At 25.8% G+C, this 21,103-nt stretch overlaps 2 protein-coding genes across 3 annotated transcripts; both read left to right on the plus strand.

The window, feature by feature from the left end:
- The first annotated feature begins 2,272 nt into the window (after positions 1–2,272).
- Positions 2,273–3,088, plus strand: LOC145837154 (E3 ubiquitin-protein ligase RNF181-like). The gene has a single exon (XM_082944921.1). The coding sequence runs from the start codon at positions 2,288–2,290 to the stop codon at positions 2,780–2,782; it is 495 nt and encodes a 164-aa protein (XP_082801047.1). The 5' UTR covers positions 2,273–2,287; the 3' UTR covers positions 2,783–3,088.
- LOC145837153 (malonate--CoA ligase ACSF3, mitochondrial-like) lies at positions 3,088–17,171 on the plus strand. 2 transcript variants are annotated; one of them, XM_082944920.1, is made up of 11 exons: positions 3,088–3,319; positions 3,717–3,934; positions 5,677–5,898; positions 6,087–6,242; positions 7,076–7,244; positions 8,352–8,483; positions 8,698–8,776; positions 9,072–9,217; positions 11,732–11,895; positions 13,078–13,272; positions 17,033–17,171. In XM_082944920.1, exons 1-11 carry the CDS (start codon positions 3,094–3,096, stop codon positions 17,060–17,062), a joined length of 1,737 nt encoding a protein of 578 aa, XP_082801046.1. In that variant the 5' UTR covers positions 3,088–3,093; the 3' UTR covers positions 17,063–17,171. The 2 variants fall into 2 exon arrangements, with proteins under 2 accessions (XP_082801046.1, XP_082801045.1); XM_082944919.1 differs by lacking the exon at positions 17,033–17,171 and having other exon boundaries at positions 13,078–13,391.
- Positions 17,172–21,103: the final 3,932 nt, after the last annotated feature.

The raw sequence follows: 21,103 nt of genomic DNA on the forward strand, positions 1-21,103 counted from the left end.
ACTCAGGATATTATGTTTTTTTTTAAACTCAAGATGACTCCAGGACAGTTTTGATTTTTTATAATAATCTCAAGAGTTTTAAGATTTTTAAAAAGTCTCAGGCCAGTTTTTCTAGATCTAGAATAATAATTAGTTGATCCAATTTTTAATCTTTTGTTATTTTATTTAACAAATTTGTTTAAAAAACATGATTTTTGTTGATTTTTAAATACTTAGTTAAAACATTTTTGTTAACATATAATTTTGTGAATACTTAATGTGGTAAGATTAAAGTTAGACAATTAAAGTCTAACAAAAAAATTTAAACTTGTTTTCTGTTATATATATATAGTTAACTAACAAGTTTAAATAAAATAATTTACAATTTTTTTTTAAATGTAAATTGATTTAAAATAAAGTGTTAAACTTCGAAAACAGTTTCTCAAAATATGTTTAATGAACATTTAATGCTGAAGTATACTCTTAACAATCGTCTTTTAGTTGTTAAGAAAAAAATGGACATGAGGTATAAGTAATTTGCGCCATAGGCGGATTTTTTAAAATGATTTAAAAAATAATTGGGGTTGACTCAGGGCAGTTTAAGGTCACTCAGAGCAGTTTTTTTGACTCAAAGAGTGGCAACCCTGATTAACAGAAGGCCTTGTTTAGCCCAGGTTGTTAGTTAAGTAAGTGCACATTTTATAAAAAATCTATTTGAGTGATATGTTTTTTAATTTTTGTGGATTTATTACGTTTAATTTTTTTCTTTACTATTAATTAGTGATAACTACCACAACTTAATATAAATTATGTTTTAAAAACAGAGCCTTCAAGCATAAAAACAAGTTCAAAAAATTTAAACTTAATTTTAGTTGAAATTTTACTCTTATTATTAAGTCAATACATATTTATCTTGATTTTAATCTATGTAAAAGACTAAGGTTGTCAGATACTGAGGTTAGTTTTATTTTTTTTGATAATTTTTGAAGAAGTCTGGCTAGTTTGATCTTTTTAAAAGGTTCATGCTATTTTTTTTGCAGGGTTGCCACACACTCAGGATACTCAAGATAACTCTGGATGTTTTAGGGTTTTGAAAATCTTAGGACAGCTCAGGATTACTTAGGATATTTTATATAAATAAACTCAGATTGACTAGGGTTAGTTTTGTTTTTTACAAAAAAAAAAGATAGTTTTAAAATTCTTAAAAATTCAGGACTTTTTTTATATATTTTGAACAAGATTTAGTTTATTTAGTTGCAATAAACTGTTATTTTATATAAATATTTTTGTAAAAGAACTTGATTGTATTAATTTTTGAAGTTAAAAATAGATATTTTACGGCTTTAGAAAACTCAGGATGATTCAGGACAGTTTAATATAACTCAACAGTTTTTTGACTCAATAAGTGACAAGCCTGTTTTTGTTTTAAAGAATGACAACTCTGTTATACTTAAAAAAATACTTTGAATTTTTCATAAAAAAAAAAATTCATAGCTTTTTTATCAAGTAAAAAAAGGCTTACTTTAAAAAAAAAAAGGTTTACCTCATTCGTCTTTAAGAGAAATTTGCTATCTACCAAGCAACTATTGTTATTCTTTTCTATGAAGTAGTTTTTGTAATGTAATTATTGTTTATTGTTGATTTTATTCAAAAATCATACATTTTTTAAATTTATTATACATTCAGGGTTGCCAAAAGGACATTGAGGATAACTCAGGATATTTTGAGTTTTTTTTTAATTCAGCTTGACTTAGTATAGTTTTGTTTTTTAAAAAAACTTATGACAGTCTTACAATTTTTGAAAATCTTTGGTCAGTTTTTTTAATAGATTTTGAATGAGATTTAGTTGATTTAGTGTCAATATTTTGTTATTTTGTAACCATTTTTGTTAATAAACTAGATTTTTCATAATTTTGAAAAGTTTTTAAGTTTTGTTTTAAGGATTTAAAAAACTCAGGATGACTGAGAACAATTTAAGGTTACTCAGGACAGTTTTTTTTTTGACACAAAAAGAGGCAACCGTAGCATAAATTTTTCTAAATATTAGATTGGTTAGTTTGAATTTTAATTTTAACATATGTATGAATCATACAGGAAGTTTAGTTTTTATATAACAATATTTACTTAATTAAACTTGTCTAACCTCAAAGAACTTTCCTTATAATAAAAATTGTTATTGCAAAAGCTTTACCAATCAGACTTTGCCAAAAGGACCATAATAATTACTTTTTAATATACAGTCTTTTATTTTTAAGATTTACTTTTTAATTAGATTAATTTTTTTTTGAAGTTGTAGAAACTTAATATAATGTCTTCATATTTTGATGAGCATTCCATAGAAGAAGAGGAAAGAACTAATAATCGAAATGTTAACAGAGCCCATGATTTATTGTTGAACCTATTGAGAACTAATATGATAGATAACGATTTTCTTAGTGAACAGGCTAATGGAATGTTTGGTATGGTAGAACCAGATGGATTAGCACCCCCTGCTAGCAAACTGGAAATTGAAAAGGTACTAAACTCTTCTGTAGATTTTGTAAAGGAAGATGATCAGTGTCCTGTGTGTTTGATGAATTTTGACTCAGACTTAAAGGATGTAGTTAAAATTAAATGTGATTGCAAACAACCATTCCACAGACCTTGTATTAAAAAATGGTTGATGACTACTAATTCATGTCCAAACTGTAGATTTGAACTTCCAACTGATAATGAAGACTATGAAAATATGAAAAAACTTAAAAAGGAAGAAAAAGAAAGAAGAATTAGGCAAGAAGAAAGGTTCAATTCTATGTACACTTAACGTTTTCACATATTTGTTTTCATTAAATCTCTAAATGAAAGTTTTATCACTCTGATTAATGAAGTATTTGTTAGTATCTAATTTGAAAGCTTTAAATAAGTGCATTTTTTCCATGGATTTTTTTGAGATTTTAAACTTTTTAGTAATGGTTGCAGCAAACTTATATCTTAAATTTTCTTATATAGAACTTTTTAAGTAATTACATTTTTAAAATATGATAAAATATTTTTTATAAATTTCTGATCATTGATAGTTTTGCTTAAAGTTTTTTTTCTTTAATTTAATAAACTTATATTGAAGATTTAGTTGACATGTTTAAAGTTTATAAATTTAAGAAAATTACAAACAATAAAATTGTCATCCCTTTACATTTTTATTGTTGTCATACTCTTCCGAAAAGATTTTCTTGTTTTGACACAACTGTCCCCTTCAAAATTCTCCAAAAAGGCCTATTAAAACCCAAAAGTACTTCAATTAAAGATGCTAAAGACACATTAAACTACAATGATTTGTTACAAACAACTGTTAACCTAAAAAGTAAGTTACTCTAATTTAAAATGTCAATAATTTTAAAGCTACATAATATTAAAAAGTAACCTTCTCTTGTTATGTAAAATATTTGGCAGCCTAAATAAATGTTTTAATTTCCATTTTTACCTTAAATGTATTTTTTAATGTCTTATACTTTGAATAAAATTTTACATTTATAATGATACATGATCAATATTTGATCAAGTATGTACCTAAAAAATTTGCACTTAACAACTTGTTTAGCTTGTAGTTATTGAAACAGACTTATTCATTACGTATAGAATTACAGTTCGATAAACGATTACAATTTCATAAACATGACTTGTAAATTAGCTAAGACATTTTTCAACAATTGACTTAATTTTTATAGCTTTGTATAAGCTTTGATTGTTTTTTTGTTTAGACAGTTACAAAGCTAAACTAGATGAATGTGTTCTAAACAATTCAAACATAGCTGTTTTGACAAGAAATGACTCGTCTTATATTGCAACTAAACTAAGCATTTGGCTGTGTGGTTCTGCTGTAGTACCACTCTCTCCTAAATACCCACTTCAAGAACTTGAATATTTTGTCAATCAATCTCAGTCCAAAGTTTTAATAGCCAATGAAGAGTTTAAAGATGTAAATTAGTTTATGGGTTGTATATTTATAAAATAATTTTTGATCAGAAAAAAAAATTCGAAAGCAGTTTGTATAGATTATGTTTTCTAAAGAAAGCAGTATTCATTAAAATGCCTTTTTTATAACCAAGTCAGTAAATAAAGTTACACCTTACTAAAATAATATTTCAGTATTATTACATAAAATTTTTGTATCTTGACTTTTAAATTTCTTCATGGTATAAAACTTTGCTTGATATCTTAGTTTATTTTTAAATCAATTTTAAAATGATTTGGAATAAGTTTTAAATATATGTTGGTATGTGTATTTGTTTCTAAAATAAGTTTACTCTTGTTAGATAATTTCATATAAGCTACAAAATAGATTTTACAGCTTGGCAAAGCTTTAACCAGATTCTTAACACAAAGAATTTAAGTTGGTTAGTTATAAAGACTGTTTATTGATTACACAAGGAATCGGCACAATTTTCCAAAAAATAGTCAGTTTTTTAAGAAGAAGCGTAGCATATAACAAGTATTCTGCTGGTCACAGTTTTTTTTAAATGTAGTATCAATTGAAAATACTGTTTAAACTAAAACGTAATTAAATATATATCAATAAGGAAAACAATTTAATTTTTTAATTATGAGTCTAATTGTAAATATTTATTACAAAAAAAAATAGTGTGTCTTTAGCTGAAAAGAAAAATTCAAGTGACTCAGATGTTTTGCTTTTCATGCAGTAGTTTGCCAACCTCTGGGATAAATAAATAAATAAATATATGTTGAATAACAATATGTAGTCTAATATAGTCTTAATACAAACTACTTAAACTTTACACTGTATAATGACAACTCAAAATCATTTAAGGTCATGGGGATCTAAAATTTTCTAGTAAAGTATACATTATAAGTTAATATAGTTTCCATTAACTTTTGAGATGAAGTCAGCTTTGTAAAAGGTTTTTAATACAAATCTATAGACTGTAGTTTATTCATTGTCAATTTTTCTTTGAAGTTGAAAACTTGTCTATTTTTTTTTGAGCAAGAGACCTCAATACCTGCAATATTTACAGGTTATTTAGAAATATTTTATTTAAATTGTATATGTTCCAAAAATGAAAATGTTGTTTACTTTTATAACTATTCTAAAATTTCTATAACCATTAGACTGAGAAAGTTTAAAAAGTGTTGTTCAAAAATTATAGGAGATAACGAGCTTTTATAAAAAACTAACCTACAAGTTGCTTTATAATATTTTTAAAACATTTGAAATATAACCAATTATTAAGCAAAGTATCATTTTCCTTATAGAAGAGTCAAACTATAAAGGCAAACATATAAAATTACCAAATTAAATAAAATTGGTAAAAATAGTACTCATAAAAAAGTACTTCAAATGTTTTTGTTAGGGATATTTGACAAAAGTTTTGAGGAATTTTTAAACTGAAGACTAGGAAAAACTGGTTTAATTTAAGCTGATATATTTGAGATAATTAAAAAAAAACTTTTGAAAACTATAAATCCAGTTTGATCTTACTAAGTTTAACACTTAATCTACAAAGTTGTTTTTGGAGAATTTGTTTTTCTTTTTAATAACTTGCAAATTATAAAGATAAAAGTTAGAAAAACTAGTAAGGTAAAAAGTAAGTTAGACACGTACTAAATTAGAAATAAGTTTGCATATGTTTATTTAGAGCATCTCTAAGTAGCTGAAAAGATTATTTACTAAGTATTGAAAACAATCTATTTTAATACACACAGAAAGCACAACAGTTGTCAAACAAAACTGGAATCATTCCTATAATTTTACCTAAAAACTTAAAAAGTCTAAATTCAGTTCAAGCAACTGAAAATGATTTAGATCCATGCTGCACCAAAAAACAATCGGGTTTAATGCTAAAACCAGCCATGATTTTATACACTAGTGGAACAACTGGCAGACCAAAAGGAGTTCTTCTGAATCACCAAAATCTTGCTGCTCAGGTAAATTGATATTAGGTGGTCTATTTTATTTAATTGCCTTATAAAACTGAAATAAAGTATATTTCGTAGTATTTGAAGAAAATACAGTTTATGTGTTGAAATAGATAGTTAAAATATGTTATAATCTTTAAGTAATAAATATAAACTTAGGAGTATGGCTTTTTTGTTAAAGAGAGAAGCGCTTTCAGGTATTCAAGATGTTGGATGAGTGGCAATGGAGTCTAAGTGACAATATATTGCACGTTTTGCCACTTCATCATACGCATGGTATTGTCAATGCCTTGTTATGTCCACTAGCTACTGGAGCTCAAGTAACTATGCTGCCCGGCTTTGATGCAAAACAAGTAAGCTATTTGAAATTTTAAATAGTTTGTATTTAAGCTTAATTTAGTTAATTTAGTGTATTTTTGAACAAATAATTACTTTTTGAACTCTTTTTATTTGACATAAATGATTTACAGTTGCTATGAATTTGAATTATGTTAGAACTAGAAGTTTATTATATTGAAACATTTTATTAGTTTTGTAAAAACATTAGTCAATTATCTTTTTCTAAATTACTTTTACAATATTGTTTTTTTACTCACAATGAGCAACATTAGCATGTAACAGATAATACTGTTTAAATGTAAAAGTATAACAAAGCAACGAGAAAAGTTATGTATTGATTTAATTTGTCATATTTTTTCTAATTTGTCTCTATGGCAGTACATAATGCCTTTAAAATTTATATTTATACTGGAAAACTTTGTTTTTAAGTTGAAAAGTTTTTCTAACGCGACGAAATAATGCTGTTGCTTCTTCTTTAGATTAAGCATGGGTATTTTTCACTTTTGAATGATTTCTTTTTATTTTTCCGCACATAATTTATTTTCATGTGTAGTTTTCTTTGAAAAAAAAGTGTTTTTTGATATTAGAATTAGTTTTATTACGTTGTCGTGTATGACTGAAAAAAAGATTTAGCAAAAGCTTTGTCCTTTTTTAAATTTAAATAAAATAAGTTTACAATTTGTGTTGAATGCTCTAGTTAAAGTTTTATTAAAGACTTTCTTTTTAATAATTTTGATATAATTATTTTTGATATTACAAAATTGTTTCTATTTTACTACGACCCTAAAAGCTTTACTAGTTTTTAAATCTCTTTACTATTTATACAAGACTGTAATACATTTTGTAGGTTTGGAATTATTTTTTGACAAACTTGGAAGCAAATAATCCATTGACAGTTTTTATGGCTGTCCCAACAATTTATTCAAAACTAATAGAGTACTACGAAAAAGAGCTAGCACACCTGGACAAAGATTATATCAAAAAAGTTTTTGCTTCCATTAGATTGATGGTTTCAGGTAAACAACTTTAAGTTTTCGATACCGAACTTTTACAAGGATTCACAGTTTAATGAGTAAATATAATACTAAAAAAGCATAATAAATAGTGTACGTTGTTTTTGTCTTAACTCGCTAGTTTTTACCGACAATAACTATTTTATTTATAATTTATATCGATGACGAAGTTGTATAGATATATTCTGATTGAATTTTTTTTTTTTTATTTTTTTAGTAAGTAGTTTAAAGCTTAAAAATAGTTATACTGATGGTAGTTAAAAATATTTCATTTTATATAACAAGTATTACAAAACTTGTTATCTTTTTAAATACTAGGATTTTTACTGATTGAAAAACGTAAAATATAGTTATTTGTAGAATTAATTGTTTGTCATTCTTTTAAGTCTGAATTTAAAGAACAATAAATGGTTTTTAGTCATTATAACAAAATTCTAAAATTTTAATACAATTTCGACTCAATTACTTAAAGTACTCATTAGTCAATCAAACGGTATGGGTAGGTGTCAATATGCACGAAGGTTCTTTTTTGCACAGACATTTTTGCCCATATTGAAAATTAAAAACAAATACTCGTGGTCGGTAATCTATTTTTATTTTATTTATTTTTACTATCTTTGTTATCGCCAACTTATCCTCGGTCGGTAACTTTTTTCTATTTTTTGTTTTTTTATCTTTTTTTTAAATCTTTTTTTTATTCTTTTTTTTTTGTAAACTCTGTTAACCTTGGTCGGTAACTAACTTTTTCTTCTTTTTTGTTTTTTTTTTAATTTAATTTTTTTTTACTCTCGTACAAAAATGACCCTTCGTGAATATTTGACTCTTCGTGCATATTTAACCCGTTCCCCAAACGTATTGCTACATTATATCACACGTATTCTCAAGTACAAAATTAATGATATATTATACTTAAGTTTAGTGGTTACTAACAGCAAAAATTGTCTTTCATATGTTTTCTACTTTATATAGTGATAATCATATAAAGGACTAATTGTCATTTTTTTAAGTATGCTGTTTTACAACGAAAATTAATAAGTTTTTAATACTAAATAATCATCATAATGTCTGTAAATTTAAAAAACTGCTTGAAACCCAAAACTCTAATTTAAGGCTCAGCTGCTTTACCAATTCCAATTTTGAAAAAATGGTCAGAAATTACTGAACATACGTTACTGGAGAGATATGGTATGACAGAGTTTGGTATGGGACTTACCAATCCTTACTCTGGCCCTAGAATACCAGGTTTATTTTTTATTTTTTGGAAATTTAAATTTTTGTTAGTTTTTAGACATAATCATAGATTGTTTTTTAGTTTAATCATTTTGTAAAGATCATACGAAAACTTGATTGTAAATATTTGAATTTAGTCTTAAAAAATAAGGTAGTTTTTTTAATGAATATATTTTTAAATGTTATAACTTACTTTTATATAAATGAAACTAGAAAATACTTTTAGGCTCTGTAGGCTTACCATTTCCTCACACTGAAGTAAAAATAGTCGGTCAAGCTTCTGATGGTAGTCCTAATTACAAAAAGTTAATATTAGCTTTGAATAGATGAATAGTTTAGTAACTATTAATAGACACTTGAAATTTTCAACTATTGTGCAAAATATTTAAAATGTTAGCTACAAAGAAAACAATTTTTTCAGTAAAATGTTTTATTATTGTTTAGTAATTTTTTAACTCACATTTCTATAAAGTTTGTAATGTGAAATAAGTGATGAAAAAAATATTTTTCTCTTTATTTTTATGCATACTTTTGTATTTTGTTATACTAACTTAATTATTTTAGCTATTATGTATTATAATTTCTTTTTTCTTTTTATAGAACACTGGTGTATGCAGCTAAGGATAAAGTTGAAGTTTTGGATAAAACAGAAAAAAATCTAGAAGGTGAACTTCTGGTGAGATCGCCCTCCGTGTTTCAAGAATATTTCGATAATCCAGCAGAAACTAAAAAAACTTTTTATAAAGGTTATCTTTAATTTACTTAAAGTTGTAACTGTTGTAATTAAAGTCTTTATGATTTTTTTTTTATTCAATGAAAAACTGAATTTCAAGAGAAAACGTAAGGAAAATAACATGCAAACGTAATTTTAAAAGTGGTCAGTGGCATAATTCTATTTTCCATATAACTTTAACTGTATGGATAAAATTATTACATGGAATAGCTTCGCAAAGTATATTGTTTTTGTAGAAAACTTAAATAAATTAATTTAGTTAAACTTACTGTCAAAACCAACAAAAAATAGTTAAGTTTTATCCCAATTAATTACTGCTGGTGTTTACTTAATCTAAACAATTATATCTTTCCTACACAACTTACCCCTTAAATAATATTTTTTTAGTTTTGTTGAAATTTGCTAGTTTTATTCTTTAAGCTTCTAAATGTTGATAAAATAATTTCAATATGTTTTTATTTTACTACTAAACGTAGAATTTGGTTTTACTAAGTTTTTTTTTTAGTCTCTCTTGTTTTAGTTTTTATATTTTTCAAATTTAAATATCATTTGTATACTAAGTTTTTGTTTATGAATTAACCCAGTATTTTTGAGGTTTAATTATTTATCTGCCGGATCAACAACCATATGAATAGATATAGCATGAGATTTTTTTGAAAACAGTTCTATAGTTTTTAAGAATAGTCATACTAAATTTTAGCGAAAATATATAAAAAGACATAAATTAGAAACATACAAATAAACACTATTAAATCAACAGTATTGTGTGTTTACAAATAGTAGTTGACCTTTATTTTAAGAGTTCACCACAATTTATACATCTTTTCTATATTCGCTTTTGCGTTTGAAAAAATATTAAAAGATAAATTTTAAACTAGTACCTCATAATTTACTAAACTGTATCAATAAGTTCTAGTTGATTGATTAACAGTCATGTCGCTTTCTTTCTTACATGGCTTAATATTCCAATACTCGTTTTGTTATCTTTTTTAAGCTATTTTAAATTTTAGATGATATTTTCTAGTTATAAATTAATTTATATTTGTATGCCTTATTTGATGTTACATAACAGTGGTCGGAAGTCACTATAAGTAAAGGGTAATAATTAATAGAAACATTTTTGCAATCTAGTAAAGTTATACTATAAAAATAGTAAAAACTGTTAAAAAGCAAAACTGTAATACAAAAATCATTGTACAAATATTTCTGTTTACATATAGTCACAATGATAAATATATTAAAAAAAATATTTTAAGTGTAACTTAGGTTTTTAATCTATTTTAATAGTCCGGATCCGGGCAGATCCTAATTTGTGGATCTAATAGATGAAAAAGTTAATCACTAGCTTAAATGAAAAAATAAGCTATGCTTAATAAAATTTTAATATAGCAGAAAACTAATTTCATCAAAACTAAGTTTTTTAATACTTTAATTTTAAAATAGCAAACACCGTCTTTTTAATCAAATAAACGTTATTATATTGATACGTTATAAAGTATAAATTTAAATTAATAATAAGGCTTATTTGATTGACAAGAGACAAACACAGTTCCAACCCGCGCACAATTCCCACCTGAATCAACTCTAACCCTCACATTTCCTACCCAAATCAATTCTCACCCGATTATTCAACGAAAAAAAGTAAAATAACTAAAAAATATTCACCAAGGGTAAGGTTTAGGGGTAACAGCAATAATTAAAAAAAAGAATAATAAAATAAACAAAAAAGAAAGAAAAAAAGTTTTGGCCGAGAATTGTTTCAGATGGGAATTATGAGTATACCGGTTGACAAAAACGGTGCTTCTCACTAAAAATGAAGTATCAAAAAAATCTGTTAAGTAAGTTCTTTATTTTTCATTTTATTATGAGTAAAGTTTCAAAACGTTTTCTTAAAGTTAGGACTTTGTTTTATGAGTTATACGTTTATGTGTTTTTGTTTTATTTCTGGTGACTTCTGTCTAAGCGACTCATGGTTTTATGTCTGGTTCTGACGTTGGAGTATAAACAACAGTAATAGGTTATAGTTATTTTGAATGCTTTTGTTATTTTAATTGTTGTTTACTTATGTTTGCCGCTGATAAATATAGCAAGCCAGCATTTTTTTAAGAGATGCTAACTTTATATATGTTAAAAACAAGTCACATTTTATTTGTAAAAAATGTAAGTTATCTCTGTAAAAGGTTTTAGAAAGAAAAGTATTTATGACAAACATTAGAATGAAAAGCAAATATGTTATACTATTAACTAAAACGTCTTCTATAGTATCATTTAGAAAAACTTCATTTAAACTTGCTTTTATATTAGAAGACTTATATTATAAGTTAAATATTTGATTAAAATTTATCTAATACTTATAATGTACGTAGATGTATAAAATATAACTTTTAATATATATTGTACGATAAAAAAGTATGTTACGTCAAAAGATATTTTTTATAGAAAAAACAATGTTTCGATGGATACAAAAAAAAACTTAGAGGCAGGGTTTAAGTTAAACTGTACTATTTTGTAAAAGTGATTTTTTCAGATTGGTTCAAAACAGGAGACACTTGTGCATACGAAGAAGGCACAAACAGTAGATACTTTAAAATAGTCGGCAGAAGTTCAGTGGATATAATAAAGAGTGGAGGTTTTAAAATTGGTGCTCTTGAAATAGAGGCCATTTTGTTAACCAATTCCAATATTAAAGAGGTTGTGTTATTTATCATTCAGTTCTATTTTATGTAAATATACTGTTTACTTTTATTATTTTGTGGAAGAGAAAGTAGTTTACTAAAGTATAACATAGTTTTTTTTAGTACTCATATTAAAAGTTATAAAAAAGGACTCTTAAGGTCATGCGATATCCAGTTATACTTTTTTAAAAGCTTTAGTTTACAAACGCACATACTTTATAAATTAAGTTTTATAAGGAAGAATTGTTAACTTAAATATTTAGAAAAACTAGTATTTTTATTATCAAGCTTATTTTTGATATCTACATGAGTAGAGAATTGGTTTTATTTTTATTCTTATAGTACTTTTTAAACCATTGTGTACTACACCTATAGCAGAGCGTGTTATTTTGTTATCTAAGTCGTTTTATGTTTAGAGAGTTCGTGGGTTTAGCTTGTTAAAAGTATATAAAACAAATCTTAACTTGCAATAAGATTGCATCAAAATCATTTGTTAAAAAACTAATATAGTTAGTCTTTGTACCATTTTAATAATTATTATATAAGATAACACTACTAAAGAAAAACAAAATTATTTCCATGCTAAAAATAATAAAACTTTAATAAACTGACTAATAAACTCACAGGATTTTTTTTATAAGTCAAATTTAAATCGAGAACAAAATTTGCTTTGAAAATTATGCATTAAAATTATTTGAAATAATATAAAACAAAATAAAATTTAAAGACCTTAATAGCTCTTGTATTTATAAATTAAACTTGAATTTTGTAGACAATAGAAAGCTGCTTACCACTTGTTTTCATTCGACTTCAAGTTAATGACTGATTAATTATTTTCTTTAGTCAATCAATAATTGCAAATATTTATTTTATTACAATGTCAAATTTCTTTAGATTTTTTATATGAGCTTTGTTCATAGGTCATTAATTTTTTTGTTACTAAAATTATTCAATATTACTTTTATTTAGTAAATCCGTTGAATTCCACTAACTGTATTTATCGCGTTAAATAGCACTAGTGAAAGGTTATCTTTTTATAAAACAAGTATTTAAAAAGCAAACTTACCTAAAGGAAAAAACTATGATGCTATATGAAAAATCTCGTAAAATTCTACACATTATACTAACTATTTTATAGATACGTTTTATAATAAAAAAACTTTTTTTTCAAAAATGAAATTAAAATATTAAAAAATAGGTTGCAGTAATCGGTGTACCAGACATAACTTGGGGTGAAATTGTTACTGCCGTGGTTTCATTAAAGACAAAAAAAGTCGACTTTAAAATGGTTGAGAAAGAAATTTCAGAATGGTGCGCTGAACGAATGCCGAAATACCGGATTCCTAGAAAGTTCAAGTTTATTAACAGCATCCCAAGAAACGCTATGGGAAAAGTAAATAAAAAGCAGCTTTTAAAAGACTTATTTTAATGTTTTGTATTTGTTTTTAGATTTATCAACTGTATTGCTGATTTTTTGTTATGTAAGTATTAGATCATTTATTCCTTGTAATTTGTCTTTTTACTAAATTGTCTATGCAATGTTGTTGTTAAAAAAACCAATCATGATATTTTTTTTTGTAATTTGATTGTTTTTTTTTTGTAGAAGTCAAAATATATAGTTGGTTTAAAAAGTTTGTTATGATGTAAAATAGTCTAGTTTAGTAGACACTAATATTTTCAAAAACTGTGCACTGTAAATTACTGGAAAAACATTTGAGCACTCTAGAATGTAGAAATTATAAACTAACATTAAAAAACATTATTTTCAGTGTTCTAACATTTAAATAAGATGTTAAAAACTACAATTTATGTTAAAATTAGTTTTTGGTAGAAGGAACAGACAAAACAAAATGGTTAAGTTTGTTTTATATATTATAATTACTGTGCACAAAAGTTTCTATGCACACTGATGTGCACATGAGTACACTGTGAAGACCACTGGCCCAGTAAGTATAATTAGGGTCAAAATAAAATATGGTACAAATATTTAAAACCAGCTCTTTTCGTACACGAATACTTATTTCGTGCCTTTTTTCGTCTTTCTTATAGAGTATTTACGTACGAAAATATATTTTTACTTTCCGACGGACTCAATTAGTTAAGATCTCTACTATTTTAAGTCTTATTAAGTTATATCTGATAGAGCAACATTATAAATATTAACATTGAAAGGCGTTTAGCTTACAGCTTATCTTTTTATATATTGTAGTAAATGTTTAGACAAATGATAAAAAGTTTCATAAGTTTTGAACAACGTTTAACCCTACCTAGTTATTAGTAGTGATGTACCGGACCCACAATTTCGGGTCCGGCCGGACCCGGATCCGGACTTTTTTTTCAAATTAGAATCCGGCCGGAACCGGATTTTTTTTTCAAATTAGAGTCCGGCCGGAACCGGATCCGGACTTTTTTTCCGAATTAGAATCCGGCCGGATCCGGATATCAGACAAAAATGGCAATATCCGGCCGGACCCGGATAGTGAGTCTGGTACATCACTAGAATAAACTAGCCTGAGTCAGAATGAGGTTTTTAAAAACTGAAAAAAAATAACTTTAATCTAATAATAAGTAGAACAGCTAGCCACAAGGTTTACAAATTTAGGTGTTATTTACAATTAAAATCTGAAATCAAGTTCATGAACAAAATACACTAGAAAATTACAAAATATTGAAAACTGGATCAGCTCAAACTCATTCAAAATCTAAAATAAAACTAGCCTGAGTTTTTATAAAAAAACTAAACTAGCCTGAGGCAGTCCAAGATTTTCTAAAATTCCCAAAAATTTTCAAACTAGCAGGGTTGCCACTGTTTAAGTCAATAAAACTAGCTAGAGTGAGTACAAACAAGCCTGAGTCAGAATGAGGTTTTTAAAAACCGAAAAAATTACTTTAATCTAATAATCAGTAAAACAGCTAGCAAAGGTAGACAATTTGGTAGTAAAGTTGTGGACTGATTGTGGTACACTTAACTTATTAGTACTATTCATCATAATTAAATCCTACCTTGTTAAATTAATATCTAACAAATACTAAATTCTAACTGAGACTACTTTCTATAATCAGACATGACAGTTTTAAGTGATGAATCATTTATATAAAACACAACAAAAAATACTAAAATATACAAAATTATTAATTACTTTGGTAACACTTTAAAAACTGGAAGCTATTTAGATCTATATCAAAAAACTTAAAACAAAAAACTAAAATTTAAATAAAACTTTTACTATAAAAGAAACTGTAAAATTTTTAATTAACTATTAAACTATAAACCTGGCTTAAATATTTAAACAATAAAACACCTGTTGAAATATTCACTTTTGAAACAAAACACTACTTACAATAAGCATTCACAAAAACGTTCAAGATATTTTGTTGCTTCACGCTACACACCAAACTAACTAACTGCTTACATATAAACTGCCTGTCATGTTCTGATGTTTTGTTGCATCAGTATTTAGTTTGCAACATTTCGTCATATGATTCTTATTGGCTAGTACATTCAACCGTATTAACTCTAAGTATTCTCTGAGCTCAACTTTAAACAAAAAATAATGCAAGTATTCATTCCAAAGTTTTCAATTTTACAACATATGTAAAGAGTTGCATTTCATGAAATGTTTATTTCATAGTTTAAATGTAATTTAGTCACGTGTACAAAATGAGCCAATCACGGTAGGTATTTAATTTTAACTGACGAAAATGATTCTCATTAATTTACACAGGGTTTGTTTTTGAAAAACTACTTTTCAGTATGCTCTTTTTTACTAACTAGATCCGGGTCTGGCCGGATCTCTGTTCGGATCCGGCCGGACCCGGATCCGGACTTTTTTTTCAAATTAGAATCCGGCCGGAACCGGACCCGGACTTTTTTTTCAAATTAGAATCCGGCCGGAACCGGATCCGGACTTTTTTTTCAAATTAGAATCCGGCCGGATCCGGATATCAGACAAAAATGGCAATATCCGGCCGGACCCGGACCCGGATAGTGAGTCCGGTACATCACTAGTTATTAGTAAGTTTGTTCGACACAATAAAAAGTAAACGCTCAAAAATTTTGGTCAAAGGACTTGGTGTATAGAAAAATTTTTTGGTCATCTACCTACAAACAATGTTTATTTTTTGTTAAGACACAAAGAAAAAAATATTTAGAATTAGAATTTTTTTATAAAAAAATTTAAGAAGAATAACATACTTAAAATAACAAAACACAATATTACCTTCAATTCAAAATAACATAGAAAAAACTGTTTGTTCTCTTTAAAATATTTTTCTTGCAAACAATGTTTTGCACAAAGAGCTTGTAAAAATTCAGATGTTTTTTAAGTCAAAATAGGTTGTTACTTAAGAAATTAGTTTAAATGTGGAGAAAAAACTATACAAATCAATTTATTTTCATAAGATGAAAGTTTAGTAATAAGTACTAAAATAGTAACTTATAAAACAAGAGATATAAACTCTAAAGTCAATTAATTCTTGATAAACATACATTTCTAAGATTTACATTTCAATATAAATTGTTTGTTATAAAAACTATGTGCTAAAAATACCTGCTAAAAATTATTGTTTTGCGGACTGAATTTCGAATTATGGTTTAGTTGTTAATAGTAAAATAAAACCAAGTTGTCTATTTTTTCTGCAGTTTTTAGCAAGTTTTATAAGTAAGTACTATTGTTAATCTGCTAAAGATGAACGTGATTATGAAATATATGTGTTTCAAACTACTTATTCTGGTTATAGAGGCAGGGTTATATGTTGCATTTCTTTAGTGCTAACACTTTTTTTAATTTTCTCAAAAAAAAAAGTCGAGAAAGTTCAAAAATAATTAACACTTAATAAAGTAAAAATCCTGCCTCTATAACCAAAATATAAACTTCAAAAAATAGTAGTTAAAATTTAAGGAAACAGATAATTCAAAATAAAAAGGAATTTTTACAGTAGTATTTTTTAGCTGGACTGACCAAAATTAATGTATTTAACACGTAACAATATGTATACCAGGGTTTCTCAAAACTTTTCCAGAAGGTACCCTTTATAAAAAAAAAAAGCTATTGTCCCCTTTAAAAAGGTTTCTCAAAAAACTTCAACACACCTAAGATTTTTTTTCTTTTCACCATCAACTCAAGAATATCTACTGCAATTTTTTAATTAAGGTTTCCCTATGGCCCCTTTACTATTCATGAGGTTTACTACTCGCGGTGGTCTTTGGAAAAAAAATCCCCGGAAATGCTGTTCGAGCCCGAAAAAGTTCCAGTTCCGGTGCTGGCCTCCTTGACGCCCACTCACCTGCCCCCGTTGCCACGCAACAATCAGTTGCTAAGGTTGACGTCAGCAAGGACCTACGAAAATCTGCTGACAAACTTTTGCTGTCAGACTTAAAAGGTCTGTTTTTGTTAAGCTTGTTAAGTTTTTTGTAGAAAATTCTTAGTTTTTATAGATTGTTTATATTGAAATATTGCTGATGGTGTCAACCTTTAAATGTTTTAACGTGAATAAAAAGTGAATGAATTTATGCTGTTGGGTAAAATAATTAAGAATTAAACTTACATATTTTTATTCGTACAACTCTAATAATAATAAACGTGCTAATTAACTATTTTTTTAGTACTAGTTTCTATGATAAAAAATCTGACCTTGTTAAATAATTAACAAAATAGTAATCTAATCTTATTTTACTTATATAATTCTTAAAATTCCTTAACAAAAAAAAATAAAGTCAAAGTTTTTTTTTTAGTTCTAGCTTTCATTTTACTGTTATAACATTTTTGGTTAGTTTTTATAACTTTGCATTTTTCAACTATATTTATTGTTTTATATTATTTTCTTTGTAATAAACACTTTATTCAACTCTGTTTTATTTTGATAATAATTAATTAAACAGTGGATGAAAGCAATACATTCAATATTTTAAAAGAGAAAATTCATCCAACAATTTATACTGAAAATTCAGCACTGTCAAACTTGATCAAAGTTGTTTGATGCTAATGATGTAATCACCAACCAGTTTTATAAATAATATTTTTACCAAATTTAGTAACATCAAAAACTCTAGTTAAACAAAGTTAATTCAACAAAGTTAGTTTTTGTTATTCACAAAGTACTGTGAATCGCAAGAAATTGAAGGAAAGTTTTAATGAAAGAGTTATTTAAAAATTTTTGTTTAGAACTTACTACTAATTTTTCAGTTTATCTGAAATATTTTTAGATCAGAAGCAGTACCGATTCAACTTAATTGAAAAGTGCCTAATTTGAATTTCAAAATATCAAGTTTGTTTATTGTGCTGTAGATAAATAAAGTGTTTATTTACTACTCATAAAAAAATTCATGTGTTTGATTGATAATAATCGCTTTACGACGTTTTAAAATCATAACATAAATACTATAGTTATCTTGTAATAAAATTAACTTTATAAGCCCTATTTACTAATGTCTTAACTAGATGATTATCTAAACAAGAAATATCTTTTAAAAGATTTATTTGAATTTCTATAACTTTGTAAAGCAATAAAACAAAATTGCTTTGTGAAAAGTTGTTACAACTAGCAAATAACCACACCCATTTTTTATATCAAAACTTCTGATTGCTTTAAATCTTGTTCTGTTTACATTTTTTCTTTTTTGACTTTTACAAACACTTAGTAAAAATATTCTTCTTTTTTTTAAATTTTACTTATAAATCCAGAATGTATGTGGCTAGTTAAAAGATTTTCCAAGCAATATAAAAAGTCAGAATTTTTTCATTTACAATTTAGTTACAATATAAAACTATAAATCGCAATTTTTTTATAGTCAATTTTCAAGGAAACTTATAAATTTGTGTACACTTTTGTTTTTTGAGCTAGCCTCCTCAATATGTTTTTTATGTCAAACAAGGTTTTTTATAATTTAAGATGATTCGAAATTTAACTAATATTGTATAGAAGTAACAATTGTTTTAGTTAGTTAACTTTAAATGTAATTAAGGGGGTTTTAAAGGTCGCTTTTCTCAGATACTCCTCCTTCATTATTAAAGTAATGTAATGCAAATTTTTAAGAAAAGTTCTTTTCAATATTAAAAACAACTTTTGGAAATCGGAACAAAAGCCATAAAAAAATGTATGACCAACATTTTAAAAAAGATTGGTTTGCTTATTTTTGATACTACTTAGTTTTTTTTTCAAAAACTTAAAAATCTGTTTCCTACAATATGTTTTTACCGATATTTCAGCTATCATAAACAAGGTTGAGATGTTCACGCTGACAGCAATAAACCATAAACTTAACACACTACCAACAACAACATCTTCAGAGACAACCTACGAGCAGTTTCGTCCTTATAAGGACTCATTAGGTAGACATGGTCGCGAGAAACCGCTAATGAAATTTTACCAAGTGGGTTTAAGTACAAAGTACTGAAGCGAATAATTTAGCTGTGTCAATTTTTTCAACTTTACCTACAAACGCTTCAGTACTTTGTATATAATCCCGCTTGGTAGGAATTTAACATCGAATTCTCGCGACCATGCTTGCCTGACAATTCCTAATAAGGACGAAACCGTTCGTAGGTTTTCGGATGCTGTTGATGGTCGTGTGGTTAAGTTCATGATCTACAAAAATTTTTAAAGATTACTCAGATTATGTATTAAAATAACTGCTCAAAAACTAAACGAAGAGATAGTGTTTTGGTGAAATACTCTACTTTTGCCCTTTAGCTTGCGCATCCCATAAAGAACCTATTATCCGCTCTAACTTTGATCGCTTATATTTCAAAAGAAACTTTGAACTTTATAAAGCGGTAAATAGCAACAAGTAGCTTACATAAATAGGTTAAAAATAGGACTAAATTTGAAAAAATAGTTTTAACGCTTCTTTACCGTTAATTAATTCAATTAGACAGTTAAAACTTAAAACAAGTTTTTATATAAACTAGTGCTCAAAGTAAACTTAGTTCACAAATTACTCAACAAATTTTTAACACAGCAAAAGTAAACAACTTATATAATAGTTTCGAAAAGCTTGTAAATTTTAAAAATAAATCTGAAGTATAATCATATAAATAAAAACAATATTGTTAGCATTCAAAAATTTTATTATATAAAATTTGCAGTAAAAGAAAAACAGTAAAACAATAAAGACAATGAAACTGTTTGCTGAGTTTCAATTTTTTCTGTCCTTTAGTATTTTATTGAGTTTAAATTCAATTCTTATAAAACCTGTCAATTAAAAATTTTAATATAATCAAGTTAAATGTAGAGCCTTAGTTAATTCATCTTTATTGTTATTTAAGTTGCTCTTTTTTTATACACTAGCAAAACTACCTTGATGTAAAAATAGCTGTTAATTTTAGTTTACTAAGTTCTTTTAAAAGGTTACTATTTTAAAATATGTTAAAAAAAAAAACTTGATATAAGCTTTAACACATAAACTTTTTATATCAGAAAAAAATATCCCTACATGTAATAGAAAAATTAGAACTGGAAGTTTAATCATTATATATATTAAACAATTTTTCCTTAAACTAGTAAAAAAAATAAAATAAAACACATTCTTAAATTGACTTTAAAGGTCTAAACTATTTACTAACAACTACAGTTAAAACATAAATTCATAGGAAGAAAATTAACAGTTTCAATTATCCTATTTTAAAAACCCTAACTACTTATGAAAAACTTGCATTAACTAATGAACATGTCTAAAACTTTATTCATTTATATTTAACTAAAGCCAACTTTTTTTTTATGGGTGAACTCTAAGATAGTTTAATATTCTGCACTAAGTTTATGTTATAAACTATATCCACTTACATAAGTTTGAATAATTAGACTATATAAACTATATAAAAGTTTAAATAGTGTTATATAAAAAATATCCTACTAGGTTAGTTTTTAAGAATTTTAAGTAAAAAAGTAAAACTTAATTATGTTAAAAGTAAAACTAATAATTATTTCTTTAATTAACATAAAAACAAATTAAAACACGAATCCTTTTTTTTTAATTTAAGTCTAACTTCAAATTTTTACTATTTACATCAGTATATTTATTTAAAGTTTTCAGTTTTATACACTCTTCCAAAACTACTACAGTTTAAGACTAAGCATTTATGTGAAAGAAGTTTTTAAAAAAAATTATATCTATTTAAAATTACTTTGAAGTCAAAGAAATTGTTAAGGTATGAATATATATTAGCTACAAACTAGATAAAAATTTAAATCTTGAAGTTAATACTTAATACATGTTTACATTG

Source organism: Thalia democratica, chromosome 5 (genome assembly GCF_965202585.1).
Source record: "Thalia democratica chromosome 5, ktThaDemo2.hap1.1, whole genome shotgun sequence".
NCBI classification, from domain to species: domain Eukaryota; kingdom Metazoa; phylum Chordata; class Thaliacea; order Salpida; family Salpidae; genus Thalia; species Thalia democratica.

Coding starts and splice junctions, on each gene's coding strand:
- LOC145837153 (XM_082944919.1), top strand. CDS start 3,094: ATGTTTAAAGTTTATAAATTTAAGAAAATTACAAACAATAAAATTGTC. Junction 3,935..5,676: donor CCAATGAAGAGTTTAAAGAT/GTAAATTAGTTT, acceptor TAATACACACAG/AAAGCACAACAGTTGTCAAA. Junction 5,899..6,086: donor ACCAAAATCTTGCTGCTCAG/GTAAATTGATAT, acceptor AAGCGCTTTCAG/GTATTCAAGATGTTGGATGA.
- LOC145837154 (XM_082944921.1), top strand. CDS start 2,288: ATGTCTTCATATTTTGATGAGCATTCCATAGAAGAAGAGGAAAGAACT.